The sequence below is a fragment of the Macaca fascicularis genome, chromosome 20, assembly GCF_037993035.2.
Source record: "Macaca fascicularis isolate 582-1 chromosome 20, T2T-MFA8v1.1".
Taxonomy (NCBI): domain Eukaryota; kingdom Metazoa; phylum Chordata; class Mammalia; order Primates; family Cercopithecidae; genus Macaca; species Macaca fascicularis.
Genome location: NC_088394.1, coordinates 27,592,122 through 27,610,837, shown reverse-complemented (window position 1 = coordinate 27,610,837; position 18,716 = coordinate 27,592,122). Strand labels below are relative to the sequence as shown.

The 18,716-nt window shown below is 58.1% G+C and overlaps 2 protein-coding genes across 48 annotated transcripts in view; both read left to right on the top strand.

Annotated features, from left to right (window-relative positions):
• The first annotated feature begins 761 nt into the window (after window positions 1-761).
• SH2B1 (SH2B adaptor protein 1) lies at window positions 762-11,647 on the top strand. 46 transcript variants are annotated; one of them, XM_074026868.1, is made up of 10 exons: window positions 762-983; window positions 3,235-4,256; window positions 4,552-4,653; window positions 6,102-6,193; window positions 6,304-6,479; window positions 9,224-9,427; window positions 9,634-9,845; window positions 9,978-10,149; window positions 10,609-10,708; window positions 10,886-11,647. In XM_074026868.1, the coding sequence occupies exons 2-10, from the start codon at window positions 3,318-3,320 to the stop codon at window positions 10,902-10,904; spliced, it is 2,016 nt and encodes a 671-aa protein (XP_073882969.1). In that variant the 5' UTR covers window positions 762-983; window positions 3,235-3,317; the 3' UTR covers window positions 10,905-11,647. The 46 variants fall into 46 exon arrangements, 31 of the variants coding, with proteins under 31 accessions (XP_073882969.1, XP_073882966.1, XP_073882972.1 ...); XM_074026865.1 differs by having other exon boundaries at window positions 9,978-10,202; XR_012428756.1 differs by lacking the exon at window positions 762-983 and adding an exon at window positions 1,077-1,165 and having other exon boundaries at window positions 9,651-9,845.
• Window positions 11,648-16,047: 4,400 nt separating this feature from the next.
• ATP2A1 (ATPase sarcoplasmic/endoplasmic reticulum Ca2+ transporting 1) overlaps window positions 16,048-18,716 on the top strand; it is a 28,884-nt gene continuing 26,215 nt past the window's right edge. For both annotated transcript variants that reach the window (XM_045382811.2, XM_065537388.1), the window contains exons 1-4: window positions 16,048-16,349; window positions 16,664-16,681; window positions 17,070-17,152; window positions 18,469-18,573. In XM_045382811.2, the coding sequence (XP_045238746.1) occupies window positions 16,232-16,349; window positions 16,664-16,681; window positions 17,070-17,152; window positions 18,469-18,573 (324 nt within the window). In that variant the 5' untranslated portion in view covers window positions 16,048-16,231. The remainder of the gene's footprint in view (window positions 16,350-16,663; window positions 16,682-17,069; window positions 17,153-18,468; window positions 18,574-18,716) is intronic.

Genomic DNA, 18,716 nt, shown 5'->3' with positions numbered 1-18,716 from the left:
CCGGGTTCAAGCGATTCTCCTGCCTCAGCCTGCTCCCAAGTAGCTGGGATTACAGGCGCCTGCCACCACGCCCAGCTAATTTTTTTTTGTATTTTTAGTACAGACGGAGGTTTCACCATGTTGGTCAGGCTGGTCTCAAACTCCTGACCTCAAGTGATCACCGCGCCCGGCCCTGACCTCATTAATTCTTTTTTTTTTTTTTTTTTGATAGGGAGTCTAGCTCTGTTGCCGGGCTGGAGTGCCCTGGCGCCATTTCGGCTCACCGCAATCTCTGCCTCCCGGGTTCAAGCTATTCTCCTGCCTCGGCCTCCCGAGGGGCTGGGACTACAGGCGCGCGCCACCACGCCCGGCTAACTTTTGTATTTTTAGTAGAGACAGGGTTTCACTATGTTGGCCAGGCTGGTCTCGAACTCCTGACCTCGTGATCCACTCGCCTCGACCTCCCAAAGTGCAGGGATTACAGGCGTGAGCCACCGCGCTCTGATCTCATTATTTCTACCTCCCATCTTCATTTCCAGTTTCAGAGATACAAACTCCCGGACCGCCTGCCTCTCCTCAGATAAACCAAGGTCGTTAAGTTCAGGCTCCGCCTCCCCACAGGGCCGCCCCAAGGTCAGCCGCTTCTTCCCCCGCTCAGCTCCTTGGGGGCGTTGTCCGCGTGCCCCTCCGCAGCGGGGGCCGGCGCTCTAGGCTGCAGCGGGCAGTTCACACAGCCTCATCATCTCGCTGGTTTCCGGTGCTCGGCGGCTACTCTAGCCCTCAGCCGGGCCCTGGGACTCTATCCCCTAAGGCGGCTTCTCTATGTTCTACATCGTCCCTTTGTCCCGAATTTCCTCCGGGAGGACGCTCTGGTGGGATCCAAGCCCTTCCCCCACCGCGTCTGTGGCCGCTTTTAGGTGCAACTGGAGAAGGCACTGAAGCCCTACGAGATTCACACCGTCTTCGGTCTCCCGGGGTCGGCGCCGAGCGGGAGAATGGCGGAAGTAAGTATGGAGGTGCCCTTCCCTCCCGCCGCTCTTCTCGATGGTCGCTTCCGTCAGCGACGGGAAAGGGGGTCCTGGCGCCTGCGCGGAACCGGGCTGGGCGCTCGTCGCGTAGTGGGTGGGGGCGCAGGGAGCGGGAGTCGCCGCTGCCGCCGGAGCTAACCGCGGGGACCGAGATGCAGGTGGGACCGGAACCGGAACCCCCCTCTTCAAGTGCCTCTTCCCTCTCCGCGACCCGGCCCTGGCGCCCGAGAGGATCCCTGGGTGGGGGTGGGCGTGGAGGGCCGGGGGCTGGAGGGGCACTCGGCCCCGGAGAGTGCAGCAGACAGGGCTGGTCCCGAGGCGGATGCGGCCCCGGAGAATGGGCGGCTGGGGGGTGTCCAGGGAGTAGGGTCGGGTCGGAGTGGATGGACCACCGGGCCCGGAGGGTCCGAGCCAAGAGCGGAGCCTGCACCCTCCATCACCCGCCCTTCGGGAAATATCAGAACTGAGCCAGGAAGCAGGTGCACCGGGAAACTGTGTCTGAGTCCTGCTTGGCAGAAGAGAAACTGAGTCACCAGCTTAGGAGCCGCAGGGTCAGCGGGCCTGAAGGGGGCTGGGTCTGTCTGCGGTGCAGAGGGTTGGGTGGGCCTGTGTGAGCGGAGGTGGCCGCTGGCTGGAGATTGGTCTGCACCTCTTGGCTGGGTTCCCCCCTGCTCCATGACTCCTGCATCTCCTGGCTCTTTCTCGTTGGTTTGGAGTTGTCCCTGCGGTTGGAGCCATCTGAGCTTGTAGGGTCGAGGCCCAGGAGGAACGGGAGGGTTCGCCGACTTACAGCCTGGCTGTAGGTTTGAACAGGAGTCTGAGGTCGCTGAGGGTTTGAGAAGACTTTCCTGAGCTGCCCTGGCCCCAGTCCTGGGGCTGTCACCTTCCAGTATTGCGTGGGGGGAGGAGCGCTAACAAAAGAGCCAAGGGTTGTAAATTCCACACCCAGCTCTGCCACTTTATAGTTGTAAGACCTTGAGAGGGCTCTTGCTATCTCTAATTTCTCTTTTAGAAAACTGGAACTATAATGTTTTTCTCCCACATGAAGATAGTAACAATGGCAGTCGTTTAGCGGATGCTTACTTTGCATTCAGCGCTGACATATCCCATTCCATGTAATTCTCTCAACATTTCGAGGGGGGAGGGATCATGAGCTCTGTTTAACAGATACAAAAACGGAGGCTCAGAGAGGACGTGGGATTTGTTCAAGATAACATCGCTTATAAGGGGGCTGGACTGGGCACTCATAAGGTGGTTTCAGCCCTGGTCTGACTCTAGTCCATGGCCTTAACCAGAAGGCTAACCTGCCTTTAGGGCATACTCCCCAGTGGGAGAAGAGGAAGGTGAAAAATCCTAGGGCCCCAGCTCTCCCTGTGATGTTTTGTTTATGTGAGGCCAGCAAAGACTTGACCTGACCCAACCTAGTTGCTCCTCTGGGGTCCTTGCGGCCTCTGGCCCCATACTGAAGGGATACCAAAGAAGTGGGCTGCAGCTATTTCAGATCTCCTTCACGCAGTGCGTGTGTGCTGGATTCTGGGGTCAGCTTTCAAGACAATTACTGTTTTGGTCCGTCATGCATCCATCCTTCTTAGTGAATCGGCCCCCTTCGAAGAGCTGGACCCTAAGATGTGTGAGGCAGGCTCTCTAAGGTCTAGAGTCCCAGCTCCCCTCTAGCCTCCTGCGAGCTAGGGCGGTGAGGTGCTATGGCTGAGGTTGGCCCAGCTGGTCCCTGGGGACAGGGACTGTGGAGAGGGGAAAACAGTAGACTTGGAGTTCTGAAACTTTTCTGAGCTTCGGTTTCCTCATCTGTTCGAGGGGTCTTTGAAACCTCTCACAGGGAAAGGTAAGATAACCAAGAGGGAGCCTCTAAAATGGCTCATGGGAAGTGTGACATGAATATTGGAGGATCCGACGTAGAGAAGAGGGGTGATCTGGAAAAGTTCTCTTTTTTAGGGGGAAGGTGCTCCAAAGCCCTCTACCTCTGGATCCAAAGCTAAGGAAATTGGGGACAAACGCGGCAGGCTGGGGCAGGCTGCTGGGGAACCAGTTGGCTGGGGCCTGCGGGGTGCTAGGATCTGGGAGAGGGAAGGGAGGTGTTGGGCTCCCTTCCCCATGGCTCTCTGTGGAGTCTGCAGTAGGGATGAGCATCTCTGGCTGGGGGTGGGATGCAGCCCCCAGTGCGCCCTCAGCAGTGACCCTCGTGTGTGCCTCTCTCTTCCTTCCGCAGCTGCTGCCGCCCACCCCTCGTCTTCTGGCTGCCTCCCTCTTTGTGCCCCGCAGGCTCCCCCTCTCCACCTCCTGGGGCCCATCATGAATGGTGCCCCTTCCCCAGAGGACGGGGCCTCCCCCTCGTCTCCCCCACTGCCCCCACCCCCGCCCCCTAGTTGGCGGGAGTTCTGTGAGTCCCACGCCCGGGCTGCGGCTCTGGACTTTGCCCGCCGTTTTCGCCTCTACCTGGCCTCCCACCCCCAATATGCGGGGCCCGGGGCTGAGGCTGCCTTCTCCCGCCGTTTTGCTGAGCTCTTCCTGCAGCACTTTGAAGCCGAGGTGGCCCGGGCCTCTGGCTCCCTGTCGCCACCCATCCTGGCTCCCCTGAGCCCTGGTGCAGAGATCTCGCCACATGACCTGTCCCTTGAGAGCTGCAGGGTGGGTGGGCCCCTGGCTGTGCTGGGCCCTTCTCGATCATCTGAGGACCTGGCCGGCCCCCTCCCTTCCTCAGTCTCTTCCTCCTCTACAACCTCCTCCAAGCCGAAGCTCAAGAAGCGCTTCTCCCTGCGCTCAGTGGGTCGCTCCGTCCGAGGCTCAGTCCGTGGCATCCTGCAGTGGCGGGGGACCGTTGACCCTCCCTCCTCGACTGGGCCCCTGGAGACCTCATCAGGTCCCCCAGTCTTAGGTGGAAACAGCAACTCCAACTCCTCTGGCGGGGCTGGGACTATTGGTAGGGGACTGGGCAGTGATGGACCGTCCCCTGGGGAAAGATGGACTCACCGTTTTGAGAGGCTGAGACTCAGTCGGGGAGGGGGCGCCTTGAAGGATGGAGCAGGGATGGTCCAGAGGGAAGAGCTGCTGAGTTTCATGGGGGCTGAAGAGGCAGCCCCTGACCCAGCCGGAGTGGGCCGGGGAGGAGGGGCGGCTGGGCCTCCTTCAGGGGGAGGAGGGCAGCCTCAGTGGCAGAAGTGTCGCCTGCTGCTTCGAAGTGAAGGAGAAGGAGGAGGAGGAAGTCGCCTGGAGTTCTTTGTACCACCCAAGGTGAGGCCCCATGGAGGGTTGGTGACTGGGAGCGAGGGAGAGAGTGCTCAGAGTGGTCACAGCCCTGCAGATAAGCTCTGGTGTTTACCAGCCCACGGCCCTGGCGTCGCTCACTTTTTGTTTGTAAAGCTGGCTCCTGGCTCTCTTAGCAGCTGTGGGAAGGACTGAGAAAGCAGTGTGGCTGCCTTTAGTCTAACTTCCCGAAGATGTAGAAGGAAAGATGAATGTCTAGAGGGAAGGGAAGGGTGGTCTTTGCAAACCAAACACCTGGATCTATTTCTTTCTCCTGACCTAGGCCTCTCGGCCCCGACTCAGCATCCCCTGCTCTTCTATCACAGACGTCCGGACAACCACAGCCCTGGAGATGCCTGACCGGGAGAATACGTTTGTGGTTAAGGTAGGAATTCAGCTTCCCACCCGCCGGCAGTGCTTAAGTGTGTTAAGGAGAAAGCCCTCAGCGCATTTAAGCAAGTGGCGTCACTGAAAGGAGGTATGTATATGTGTCCAGTGCCTTGAGAGTGTGTCTCTGGGGCTGCAGCTTTTCTGGGATGGGGAAGACAGGGAAATGTTCTTAAGAATAATGCCTCCACTTCAAAGAGAACTGTGGGGTTTTGTTGTTGTTTTAGAGAGACAGGGTCTCCTTCTTTTGCCTAGGCTCCCTCTTTTGCCTAGGCTGATTATAGCTCACTGTAGTCTGGTGTAGCCTCGAACTCCTGGGCTCAAGTGATCTTCCTGCCTCAGTCCCTAAGGAGCTGGGACTACAGGCATGTGACACCATGCCTGGCTAATTTTATTATTTATTTACGTTTGAGACAGAGCCTCACTCTGCCCCCCAGGCTGGAGTGCAGCGGCGCGATCTTGGCTCACTGCAACCTCTGCCTCCCAGGTTCAAGTGATTCTCATGCGTCAGTCACCTGAGTAGCTGGGATTACAGGCGTGCACCACTACGCCTGGCTAATTTTTTTGTATGTTTAGCAGAGATGGGGTTTTGCCATGTTGGGCAGGCTGGTCTCGAACTGGCTTCAAGTGATCCACCCCCTTGGCCTCCCAAAGTGTTGGGATCACAGGCCTGAGCCACTGTGCCTGGCCTTACTTTATTTTATTTTATTTTTTTATTTTTTATTTTTGAGACGGAGTCTCACTCTGTCGCCCAGGCTGGAGTGCAGTGGTGCGATTTCGGCTCACTACAAGCTCTGCCTCCCGGGTTCACGCCATTCTCCTGCCTCAGCCTCTCCAGTAGCTGGGACTGCTGGCGCCCGCCACCATGCCCAGCTAATTTTTTGTATTTTTATTAGAGACAGGGTTTCACCATGTTAGCCAGGATGGTCTCGATCTCCTGACCTCATGATCCGCCCGCCTCAGCCTCCCAAAGTGCTGGGATTATAGGCATGAGCCACCGTGCCCGGCCTATTTTATTTTATTTTATTTTTATTTTTTACTTTTTTGAGACAGTGTTTCACTCGGTTGCCCAGGCTGGAGTTGAAGTGGCATGATCTTGGCTCACTGCAACCTCCGCCTCCTGGGTTCAAACGATTCTCTTGTCTTAGCCTCTTGAATAGCTGGGACTGCAGGCACCTGCCACCATGCCTGGCTAATTTTTGTATTTTTAGTAGAGCCGGGGTTTCACCATATTGGCCAGGCTGGTCTCGAACTCTTGACCTTGTGATCCGCCCTCCTGGGCCTCCAAAGTGCTGGGATTACAGGTGTGAGCCACCGTACCTGGCCTCCAGAGAGAATTGGAATGCATCTTGTTTTTAGACATCCTACATACATTGCTCTCATTAGGTGTGGATTAAGCCGCCTCCCTGCCCCTGCCCCAGCTGAGGTGTCGTCTCGTCTCTGTAGGTGGAAGGTCCCTCTGAGTATATCCTGGAGACAGTGGACGCCCAGCATGTGAAGGCCTGGGTGTCTGACATCCAAGAATGCCTGAGCCCAGGGTGAGGAGCCTGACTTCCGTCGCTGAGGGACATAGGGTGGGGTTGGGGAGCAGCCTTGCGCCTCTTACCTGGTGACTTTCCTCCCAGCACCATCTTCCCTGTCTCTGCAGACCCTGCCCTACTACCAGTCCCCGCCCCATGACCCTCCCTCTGGCCCCTGGGACCTCATTCCTTACAAGGGAGAACACAGACAGCCTGGAGCTGTCCTGCCTGAATCACTCGGAGAGTCTACCCAGCCAGGACCTGATGCTTGGACCCAGCGAGAGCAATGACCGCCTGTCGCAGGGTAAGGGTGGAGCCTTAGAGAGCTCGGAGCCTCAGAACCTGCCGTGCGGGGCCCCTGCTGTCAGGCGCCATGACCTCTCCAGACTCCACTGTGCCCCCATCCCTGTTTTCCAGATGCCCCACCCCAACCCCACCAAATGTTGGCCTTTTGTCCCTGAACACAGCCACAGTTTGCTGTTTCGAATCATCGCGACCCCACGCAGGCCCCAAGCAAACCTTAGTCAGCCTTCTGCGCCCAGCCTTGTCACTTTTTCAGTCAGTTTCCTGCCGGCCAGCACTCTAGCTGGAAATAATGGTGGTTTTCTCCAAGCTTCTGGAATACTTCGTAGAAATCTTTGTTTTTTTTTTTTTTTTTTTTTGAGACGGAGTCTCGCTCTGTCACCCGGGCTGGAGTGCAGTGGCCAGATCTCAGCTCACTGCAAGCTCCGCCTCCCGGGTTTACGCCATTCTCCTGCCTCAGCCTCCCGAGTAGCTGGGACTACAGGCGCCCGCCAACTCACCCGGCTAGTTTTTTTGTATTTTTTAGTAGAGACGGGGTTTCACCGTGTTACCAGGATGGTCTCGATCTCCTGACCTCATGATCCACCCGTCTCGGCCTCCCAAAGTGCTGGGATTACAGGCTTGAGCCACCGCGCCCGGCCGAAATCTTTGTTTTGCTCTTACTCTGCATCTCTGTGTCTGTCGGGGCAGCTACATTTTCTCTTGACTCCGTACTTTTTGTATACCCAACCCACACACACACACACACACACAGAAAGATGTGTTGCCCGGTCCCAACTCATATCTCCAGATTAGGCCTCCACTATAGCCTTTTCTCCTGACCCTCTGTTCTGAGTTCCAGCTGCATAGTGCCTAGCACACAGGCTGTATTCAGTGAATGAACACATGAATCATGGAATCTTAGATCTAGAGTGGACCGTGCATCTCATCAGATCTCAGTAGCTAAGACCAGGGAGAGGACACCTGAGGGTCACTGAGGAAGACAGGGGCTGTGCCACCCTGTCTCCCAAGCCATGCTGTCTGTGCACCACACGCCTGTGTTCTGAGCACTGCCTGCCTGTGACATTTGTGTAGGCTGTGGCCTGCCATTGGACAGACTTGGAGGATGCCCCTAGTGCATACCTGGCCCTGCGCTGTGTCCCGGGCCAGGATGGGGTAGCTAGGATGCCTGAGATGAGCTGCTTGTCCTCTGGAGGTTTTCAGCTGGGTTCACGTCACTTCCTGTAGAAAGCTTAGTGTCCCCTGAGCAGCACAAGCAGGAAGCACGTTGGGAGCTCAGGGGAGGAAGAGAGCAGGGGAAGGTGGGAGAGACAGGGACTGTGACGCCAAGGAGAGGAGAGGACACGCCTGGGGATGCAAAGGGCAAGAGCAGAGACCTGTGGGGAGGGCCCAGGATATGGGGACAAATTGGATGGGATAATTGGGTTAAAGCGGAAGAGACATGAATACAAGGTAAGGTAAAGATCAAGTTGGTGTGGGTTGGGGGAGTAATAGAAGGAGCATCTTTGATGCCTCCTAGAGTTAGGGGGCTTTGTCCTATAGTTCAACAAAGGACACTTTTTTTTTGTTTGCTTGTGTGTTTTTGAAATTTTTTTATTTTTAAAAATTACTGTTTTTGTTTTTGAGATAGGGTCTCGCTCTGTCTCCCAGGCTGGAGTGCAGTGGTGCAATCACAACTTCCTGCGGCCTTGACCTCCCTGGCTCAAGCCGCTCAAGTTGCTGGTACTATAGGCGTGTGCCACCACCACACCTAGCTAATTTTTTTTTTTTTTTTTTTGTAAGAGATGGGGTCTCACCATGTTGCCCAACTGGTCTTGAACTCCTGGGCTCAAGTCATTCTTACACCTTGGCCTCCCAAAGGGCTGGGATTACAGGCGTGAGCCACTGTGTCCAGCCAGAATTCTGTGTGTGTGTGTGTGTATTTTGAGACAGAGACTTGCTCTGTCACCCCGTGTGTGTGTGTGTGTGTGTGTGTGTGTGTGTGTGTGTGTGTGTGTGTTTTGAGACAGAGACTTGCTCTGTCACCCAGGCTGCAGTGCAGTGAAACAATCTCAGCTCACTGCAACCTCCACCTCCTGGGTTCAAGCAATTCTCCTGCCTCAGCCTCCCAAGTAGCTGGGATTACAGGTGTGCACACCACGTCCAGCTAATTTTTGTATTTTTAGGAGAGACGGTGTTTCACCATGTTGTCTAGGCTGCTCTCAAACTCCTAACCTCAAGTGATCCTCCCACCTCAACCTCCCAAAGTGCTGGGATTACAGGTGTGAGCCACCGCGCCCGGCCCAGGACTCCTTTTGAATGTCAAAATATTTCAGGCAGCTGGGCACGGTGGCTCATGCCTGTGATCCCAGAGCTGAGGTGGGCAGATCACTTGAGTCCAGGAACTCAGGGCCGACCTGGGCTATTATATAGCGAGACCCCTTCTCTACAAAAACACATATGTATATATTTAAGACATTCTACCCTCCGTTTCTGCAGTAGTCTTTCAGCTGTTGATTCAGAAAAAGATAGAGACACATTTGGACTTTAGGACCTCCTTGCAATAACTCTGCAGTCCCTCAGCAGCACAGGAAGCATCAGTTGGGAGCCATTGGTAAAAGCATCAGGGGTCACTACCCACAGAGCTGTCTGGCATCTTGGCCAGCGACTACACACAGGGTAGACTACTGGTGAGGAAATGGGCCCAGGACAGTCCTTAAGAAGAGGAGTTTCTTGGGTTCTCAGCTTTGCCCTTTTTCTTTCCAGGGGCGTACGGGGGCCTCTCAGACCGCCCCTCGGCATCCATCTCCCCCAGCTCTGCCTCCATTGCCGCTTCCCATTTTGACTCGATGGAACTGCTTCCCCCAGAGTTGCCCCCCCGCATCCCCATTGAAGAGGGACCCCCAGCAGGGACAGTTCATCCCCTCTCAGCCCCCTACCCTCCCTTGGACACTCCGGAAACAGCCACAGGTACCGGAGGTGTGAGTGTGCATGTCTCCAGGCTTGGGTGCCTGCCTTCCTGACCACCCCTCCTGGGATCCCGAGGGAGCTGGCCCGGGGGAGTTGGGGACGCATGCGGGGAGCAGGCGCCTCGAGGGGAAGGCAAGGCTTTTTTCTCCCAGGATGGGGGAGGCTGCCCTGACACCCCGGTTTCCCTCCCTCTCTCCTTCCTGAAGGGTCCTTCCTGTTCCAGGGGGAGCCAGAGGGCGGTGAGGGGGACCAGCCCCTCTCAGGGTATCCTTGGTTCCACGGGATGCTCTCTCGGCTCAAGGCTGCGCAGTTGGTGCTGACTGGCGGCACTGGCTCCCACGGTGTCTTCCTGGTGCGCCAGAGTGAGACAAGGCGGGGTGAATACGTCCTCACCTTCAACTTCCAGGGCAAGGCCAAGGTGAGCCACCCTTCAGGAAAGGCTCTGTTTTGTGCAGAGTTGGCGGTGGGGTGGCGGAGTGCTGCCGGGGGAGGGGGTTTGTACCTGGCAGGGTCTTTGCCTCCTACCTCACCTCACCCGTCCCGCCCTCAGCACCTGCGTTTGTCGCTGAACGAGGAGGGTCAGTGCCGGGTCCAGCACCTGTGGTTCCAGTCCATTTTCGATATGCTCGAGCACTTCCGGGTGCACCCCATCCCTCTGGAGTCAGGAGGCTCCAGTGATGTTGTCCTTGTCAGCTATGTCCCATCCTCCCAGCGACAGCAGGGTGAGCAGAGCAGGTCTGCAGGGGAGGAGGTGCCCGTGCACCCAAGAAGTGAGGTGTGTGTGCCAGAAAGATGGGGCGGGGGGGCTATGACAAGGAGAAGCTTTGCTTGGGAGAGCAGGGTAGAGGAGGCTGCTGTGCCTGGGGGTTTGGAAGGGAAAGAAATGCGCTGATAGGACACAGGAAGGCAGAAGGCTCCTGGCTGGAGCCGGGGCGGCAGCTGAGAGGTGGGCGGGCGCATCCCCATTCCATCGGATCCTCTGTTCCATTGTCTGTCTGTCTCCTGGACCCATCCTGGCCTCGTCTTTGCCCACCATCGCAGCCTGGCCTTGGGCCTGCCCTTCCCAGGGTCGCTCGGTCTGATCCCCCTCCCTCCTCCCTCAATGTCTCATGTCCCTGTCTGATCTCTCCCTTTCCCCTGCCCCACCGTCCCATCTGTCCCCACGTTGCCCCTCCCCCCAGGCCGGGAGCAGGCTGGGAGCCATGCGGGGGTGTGCGAGGGAGATGGATGCCACCCCGATGCCTCCTGCACCCTCATGCCCTTCGGAGCGAGTGACTGTGTGTAAGTGTGGTCCTCCTCTCACCACCGCCCATGATCCATCTTCCATGGATGGGGGGTTGCTCAGGAGATGGGATGTGGGGAGACAGCCACGCTCCTGGAGGGCAGAGTGAAGGGGAGGCTGCGGCAGGAGCTCACCTGCCTCCACAATTGGTCTGTTTTCTTACCATTCCTATCCAGAACCGAACACCTCCCATGACCCACCCCAGCCCCCTGAACCCCCTTCATGGACAGATCCCCCACAGCCTGGGGCAGAAGAGGCGTCGAGGGCGCCAGAAGTGGCGGCAGCAGCAGCCACAGCAGCCAAAGAGAGGCAAGAGAAGGAGAAAGCGGGCGGTGGAGGGGTCCCGGAAGAGCTGGTCCCCGTGGTTGAGCTGGTCCCCGTGGTTGAATTGGAAGAGGCCATAGCCCCAGGCTCGGAGGCCCAGGGCGCTGGGTCTGGTGGGGACTCGGGGGTGCCCCCAATGGTGCAGCTGCAGCAGTCACCACTAGGGGGTGATGGAGAGGAAGGGGGCCACCCCAGGGCCATTAACAACCAGTACTCCTTCGTATGAGCCGACCCCACCCACTCCACCCTTTTTAAGCCCCCTCCCAGCCCTGCTCGTGAGATTGGGCTGAGTAGGGACAGAGGAGGCTGAAATCCCTCCCCCGTGCTTCCTGACCCTTGTCGGCCAAGGGCATCTTCGATGGTACAAGCAGAGGCTCAAGAGAGGCTCCCGTCACACACTACAGGTCCCCTCCCCAGGGCAGGGGATTTGGGCTCTATGAGCTCCTTGAGGGGCTCTTCTGGTCAGCCCCACCCTGGGGGCCATTTCCCCATTAACCACCCCCAGCCCGAGGCAGGGTGAGGGGGAAGGGCTGTCAGTTATATTAAGGTGGTTGTTGTTGTTGTTTTAAACAAAATGGAGAAGCATAAATAAATAAAAAGGTTTATCTCGGTTCTATCGTGATGGCTATGGCCAGTGTTTGCCATGGGGACTGGGGCAGTTGGGTTGGGAAGGCGGCTCACTCAGTGCCCACAGGCCAGAGGGCTGCCCCAGGCTGAGTCCCTGTCACTATGCAGTGCTGTGCTTTCAGTGCCATCCCTGTCTCTGACAGCCTTGTTTGTGGAGCGCTAAATGATGCTCTTGGGGTCTCCTGTGAGTTCTTGTCATGGGACGGTGCTGTGAATGGCAGGCATAGGGATCTCCAGCGGCCCTTCCTGAGTTATGGCTTCCTACCCTAGAGAGAGCTGGCAGCGAGAGATGGGGGACACGGTGGCTGTGCTGGGAGAGATTGAATGTGGCAGTTGCAGAGGGGCCCGATGCCCTCCTTCTCAGAGCCAAGCTGGGGGGTGGACGGCAGAGAACACTGGCTTCTCTCCTGGTTTTGCCACTCACTAGCCTGGGCAAGGCGTAGCCACGCTGGGCCTGAGCATCCTCATCTGTGACATATGAAGTTTCATCTGCTGACATGTTTTGCTTGGCCTGGACATGGTGTCCATTTGAGTTTCACATTAAAAATTCAGATCACAGGCCGGGCGCAGTGGCTCACGCCTATAATCCCAGCACTTTGGGAGGCTGAGGTGGGTGGATCACCTGAGGTCAGGAGTTCGAGACCAGCCTGACCAACATGGAGAAATCCTGTCTCTACTAAAAATGCAAACAATTAGCCGGGTGTGGTGGTGCGCGCCTGTAATACCAGCTACTCAGGAGGCTGAGGCAGGAGAATGGCTTGAGCCCAGGAGGCGGAGGTTGCTGTGAGACGAGATGGCACCATTGCACTCCAACCTGGGCAACAAGAGTAAAACTGTCTCAAAAAAAAAAAAAAAATAGCCGGGCATGGTGGCATGCACCTGTAGTCCCAGCTTTTCAGGAGGCTGAGGCAGGAGAATCTCTTAAACCCACGAGGTGGAGGTTGCGGTGAGCGGAGATTGCACCGCTGCACTCCAGCCTGGGCAACAGAGCGAGACTCTGTCTAAAAAAAAAAAAAAAAAAAAAAAAAAAAAATTCACTGGCTTCTCTTGAAAATCAGAAGATCCAGTAGTGCAGGTCCACTTCCACATCTGCCCCATCCCCACCAGCTCACTTTGCTCCCTGGGAGGCTTGGCCTTGTGGGCATTTGAGTTTATAATGCCACCCACATTGTGGCACACCCCTCCACCCCATTAAACACAGGCTCTGCTGTTGGAATCAGTCTTCCTGATCCGCGGCTGTGCCCTCCAACAGAGGGCACCCCTGGGCTTCCCAGCTCTGGGAGCAGTGGGTGCCAACAAGGAGGGGCCTGGGGCTGAAGAATCCCACCCGCTGAGCTCAGCCCTCTCCCTTCCCCGCTGTCCAGCTCTGCCTTTCAGCATCCTGCCTCACTCCCCGCCCAGGCAGCATGGACCCCACACCCTCATGCCCCTCAGCCTCAGCCCCCACCTCCAGGAGGCCCTACCCACGCTCATGACCTTGCTATTCTGGGCCTTGTGTCCTGTCGGGAGATGGACAGGAGACAGCTGGGTTTCCAGGCCACTCAGGCGGGGGGCTAGCAGAGGGAAGCCTGCTGGCTCTCCTGCTTACTCTAATTCCTGGGGCTCCCCAAACCTTGGCCTCAGGAGACTGGGGATAGGACCAGCCTTGAAAGTGGGGGAAGCTTTGGAGAGCTGGGTGCTGTGTTCTTAGTGAGATAACCAGCGAAGGCTGTGGCGCCCGGGGGTAAGCAGGGCCTGATCCCCTCCTAATCTTCCAGCAGCAACTGGTGCTCTGAGGCTCCCCTCCCCCAGCCCTGCCAGGGACCTGCCTTTCAAAGATGGGCAGGGGAGGGGGACGGGGACACCCACCCACTCCTCAGACCAGCACGTCTTGGCTGTTGGGGCCTGAGAGACTTTCGCTCTAAGCCTTTCTTTGCAGATGGTTAAACCAAAGTTCTGCACTCATCAGGGACTGGCCAGGCTGTCTCCGTGTCCCATGCTTTTAGCTCCAGCCCTCAGGTGTGATAGGAGGATCACTTTCCATCCCTGGGCTTGGAGACCCCTGTGGGAAGGGATCCCCAAGGGCGACTCTGGCTCAGCCTCCCTCCATGGCAGTTCACATCCGCAGCCTCCCCAAGGGTGGCCCTTCCGCAGCTCCTGGCGGATGGCTTTCCCTCCCTGGCTTATTTCCCCCTCTGGGAAGCCGGGGGAGGTAGAAATGAATAACCTTAAAGGCCTGTTGGCAGGAATGTGCTGCCAAGCCTGCCCCCTGCCCTCTGTCTCAGGCTCTTGACTCCCTTGAAGCTGCCCATCTCTCCGTCTGCCCCTCTCCATGTTTGGGCATTCCCACTGCTGTAAGACAGTAGCCCCTGTCACTCCTCCAGGTGCTGGTGGGAAGACGCCGGCCAGCGCCAAAAGCCTTGGCGGGTGTGAGCCTGAGTCCAGCAGAGATGGTGGGTGCCGGGCCGTGTGGAGGTGCCGGGGGCTGTGTCCCTTGGAAGAGAGGCTGCTAATTAATGCCCTCCTGCACCCTCAATTCAGCCCACTGTCCCCCACTCCCCTCAGGTCACAGCAGGACTCTGCCTCAGGGGAGGGGTTTGTTGGAACTGTGAAAAGGAGGCGGGAAGGAACGCCTTGTCCTCAACTCACCCGGGAGGCCGCGCCTCCCCCAAGTTCAGGCAGAAGAGATGCATCTGGGAGGCTGAACCCTCAAGTTCCATCCACCCCTGCTGCCATCCCCCTCCCCAAAAGTGGAGGCCTCCCTTTTCGTTGCTCTGCTGTCTCCTATTCTGTCCTCTGCCTCGGTGTTTGAGCCCCAGAATGGAAAGCAGCCTTAAGAAGCCACACTTAGGAAGTCCACATGCCTCTGCTCATTTCAGGAAACAGGCCTAGATGGAGGATGGACTTGAGCCCAGGGCACCAGGCCCCTTCCCCTCACCGACCTTTCACACTGACTCTCATCCAGCCTCTGCCTGCCTGTCCTCCCCTTCCTGCACCCTGGTACCCTCCCTCGGCTTCTCCAGCAGCTGCCCTGGTGGTAACCAAGAGACGCCCCCATCCTGGAGCAGGGGTGGGGAGGGGCAGCTCAAAGCAGCTGCTTCTCTGAGGAAGCTGACACCAAGGCCAGCGTTCAGCAACAACTTGTGGCTTTGCACCCAGCGCCGGGGTCCCCGCCCACCTGGCTCCCTGCTGTCCCTCTTCCCCACTGCTCCTCAGACTTCCCTCTGACCCTGGTTACTCTGTGTCTCTGCTCCCTCTCTCCCTAGGTCTAATCTGTCCTCATTTCCCCCAGACCTGTCCCCAGAAGTCCACCCTTCCCCATTCCTTTGATCTGGAACCCCTTCTTGGTCCGGCTTCCCCAGGCCCCGACACCTTTCTGTGGGGCCTGCCCAGCTCCTCGGCACACACAGCATGGGCCTGATCCTGTTCCCCTTGTGGGCAGATGCAGCAGGGCAGAGTGCAGCACAGACCACAGGCCTCTGGGGCTGGCCATGGAAACCCCGTGGATTAGAGCACAGTGTGGGATGAAGTGACCCTCAGTGCACGACTTGGGGTGACCCCTGCCCCCATCCTGAGACAGTTACCCTTCCCCCTCTGCCATCAGCACATTCTGTAGCCTCTTGGGTTACTTGGCTGCCTTGGTGTCCCATTTTCTTGGGGGGGGTGGGGATTCCCTATCCAGGATGGGGCGGCCCTGAGGGCTCTGTTCCCGGAGGCTGAGTTAGAGCGATGGGGAAGGCGGGGCAGTTTTGGGGAGAGACAGGCAGTGCTCACCAGGGCCTGGACACTAAATCCCTTGTTGATGGCTGTGGCAACCCCTCCCTAGGGTAGGGTTACCATCTTCAGCCCTGTCCCCTTGACTCTCTCCCCTCTTCACTTCCCCTTGTCCCTCTAGGAGCCATTTCCTCTAGCCCCCAAAAGATGTCTCCCTTCATCAGTCCCCCAAAGGCTTGGGGTATCTCTGCCACTCCTTCAGCGAAGCAGGTGAGGAGGAAGGAGACTGCGGCAATGGAAACAGGCTCCGGGCAGATGAGGCAGGAAGGGGGGTGTGAGGAAAGGGACAGGTGAGGCCGGGGATGGAAGAGGGTTCAGGGAGGAACTAGGGGGATGAGTTTGGAATGGGAAATTCAATGCAACTGGGGAAGTCGAGGCAATGGGGGGCGGGGTCAGTAGCAGATGACAGAAAGTAAAGTCTCCCTACCCCACTTCCCTGGGGCTGGGGCTACCTTTGCGTCCCTCATGAGTGACATCTCAGGCTGCAGCCCCACTGTTCCCCCTCTGTCAGCAGAAATATCTCTCTTCTGACCCCTCCTGCTGGAGTCTCAGCCAGCCAATCCCTGATCTGGAGGAGGGGGGAGCCCGGCCTCCCCCCTGCTCCCTCATAAGGACCAGCTGTGGGCCGGGGGGTGGCCGGCTGCTCAAGTGGGACGGGGGTCAGAGCTTTGTGGAAGGAAGAAAAACCTGGAGGGGGCAGGAGAGTAAAAAGAAGAAACCCAGGCAGACAGGCAGTTGGACACACTGAGGAAGACCCCCCACGAGTGGGAACCCCTTGGAAGGAACACACCGGCCCCGGCCCCCAGGAAGGGAGCGCAATGGAGGCCGCTCACGCTAAAACCACGGAGGAATGTTTGGCCTATTTTGGGGTGAGTGAGACCACGGGCCTCACCCCGGACCAAGTTAAGCGGAATCTGGAGAAATACGGCCCCAATGGTAAGTGTCCCTTGGAAGAGAGGCTGGTAATTAACGTCCTCCTGCACCCCCAAAACACACGCACACGCATGCACGCGTTTCTCCCTTCAGGGTATCTTAAGGAAGAGCTGGGCCGTTGTCCAATGCTCGCAGGGGTAAGAGGATACTGAGAAAACAGAGTCCCGAGATCCAGAGTTTTGGGAGGTTTTAATGGGATGACCTTGATGAACCTCAAGGTGGCCTGATTCTCTTACCTTAGCCACAAAGTCTTGGGTGTGGGGGGCATGAGGCTGAACCCCAAATGAATCTGTCTTTTTCTTCTTTTTCCTGGGTAGAGCTCCCTGCTGAGGAAGGTAAGTTACTGAAATCCCTGAACTCTCATAGATGACCACCCCTCTCTCCCGCCCCATCCCACTCCCTCCTCCCTGCCTTTTCTTTAGATTCCTTGAGCAAATACCCCCTCCCAAAAGGCAAATCTCCCTCCCTAAAGGTTAGAGTCCTGTCCAGGGCAGAAGTCTCCCAGGCACTTTCTCCTTGAAGCATCCAACCCTTGAACTGCTCCCCACTTTGCCGAGTCTGTTTCTGTACTCTAGGCGAGATTCTCAGCCCTTCTCTGGGCACCAAGCTGCCTGCCCACCACCCTAGAGCCTCTTCACTGCAGGCCGGAGTCCAGGGGGCTCCATCCCAGACCTTCACCCCCTAGACCTTAACCCGGGGCCCTCCCCTTGCCTCCTTCCCCAGGGAAGACCCTGTGGGAGCTGGTGATAGAGCAGTTTGAAGACCTCCTGGTGCGGATCCTCCTCCTGGCCGCATGCATTTCCTTCGTAAGTGTGGGAGGGTCTCTGGGGGCTGGCTGGGGGTGTGAGGCTGGGATCGGGTGAATGCGGGGTTCGCAGTCACTGGATCCTCCCGTCCGAGCCCCGAGCATCCCATTGTACAGACGGGGCGGGCTCGGGGGCAGCAGCGGGTGTGATTCGCTTCCTCCTTTCTCCTCCCCCGCACCCCACAGGCAGGTTTTATTTTAAGCTTTAAGGGTGTTCTCAGCCAAAACACCGAAGCTAAGCCACCCTCGCGGCTTCAAGAGCTTGGAGGGCTCGGGTTACCCCCCGAGCCCCGGGCTCCGGGTCCCGCAGCGATGCCGGCTGCAGCTCGGGGGCCACTGCCACTCCCGGCATGCCCCGGGCGGGCGGCCGTTCCACCAATCCCCACGCCCGCCGGCGCCCCTTCCCTGCCCTCCCCGGCCGCCTGACGCTGATTGGTCGAGAGGAGGACTCGCTCCTAGTGGCGGGAAAGCGCGGCGGTGCGAGGATGACTCCAAGGAGCCCGGCGCCCAGTCAGGGAGAGCACTGGCATCCCTCGCCTCACCGCCCAGCCTGGCCCTAGCCCTTCCCCGCGCTCCCTAGGCCCCCCCACCGCCGCGGGGCATCCCCAGGGCCCTGCCTCCTCTCCCGCCCTGGGGGCTACTTCCCATCCCGCAGTCCATCTGCGTATCGCGGGTTCTTCTCCAGCATGAGTCTTGCTGGGGCCTCTGGAGGCAACGAAAGCCTCCCTGTACCTTGGTTTCCGAACGCAGGCCCCGTTGCGTTAAGCACAAGCTGGCAGGGCCTCTCCTTTCCCTTCTCAGATTTGCTCCTTGACATTTGCCTGCTGCCTGGCGGTGGCAACAGCTGGGGCGGGGCGCGCAGGAGGCCCCGTAACCCTATCCCCGCTCTGGCTCCCTCGTGAAACCGGAGCTTCCCTGCCTTGGCCGAGGGGGAGGGCTGCGGGGGTCAGACGGCCTGCGAGGACCACAGGGTTTTTCCTCTCGGGTTTTGGCTCCCGTGGGATGGATGTGGCTGTGCGGGGAGTTGGCCTGAGCTTCGCTTCTAAGCCAGCAGCTTGGTTAGGGAAACCTGAAAGCATTCCCAGCTAATCCCCCTACTGGTGCAAGTCTGTGCGCGCTCATCCCGCTGAGTAAGGCGGTGGCAGGGCCTGCAGTGGGTGGACAGACCCACAGACGAATGTGGGGCCACAGCGTTCCCACCATACCCGGTCCCCCTGCTGGCTACTGCGCAATTCTCCCCTCTGCAGTGGGCCACTTCCTTTCTCCACCCCTTTCCGGGCCTCATTACCTGTCATTCTCCTTTCCCCTGCTCTCCAGGTGCTGGCCTGGTTTGAGGAAGGTGAAGAGACCATCACTGCCTTTGTTGAACCCTTTGTCATCCTCTTGATCCTCATTGCCAATGCCATCGTGGGGGTTTGGCAGGTTAGCTTTGACCCTTCCTCACCCCTTCATGTCCCAACACTGAAGGAGAGGCCAACCCTCCCTCCAGTCTCCTCCTCCTCCATCACCTCCCCCATACTTGCCTCTTCCTCTGGTCCTATCCCCTGGTCTGGAATGGGATGGAG

Bases quoted from the DNA above. Each gene is read 5' to 3' on its own strand.
- SH2B1 (XM_045382818.3), top strand. From the start codon at position 3,318: ATGAATGGTGCCCCTTCCCCAGAGGACGGGGCCTCCCCCTCGTCTCCC. The intron at 4,257-4,551 runs GTGAGGCCCCAT...CTCCTGACCTAG, and splicing joins AGTTCTTTGTACCACCCAAG to GCCTCTCGGCCCCGACTCAG. The intron at 6,480-9,223 runs GTAAGGGTGGAG...TTTTCTTTCCAG, and splicing joins CAATGACCGCCTGTCGCAGG to GGGCGTACGGGGGCCTCTCA.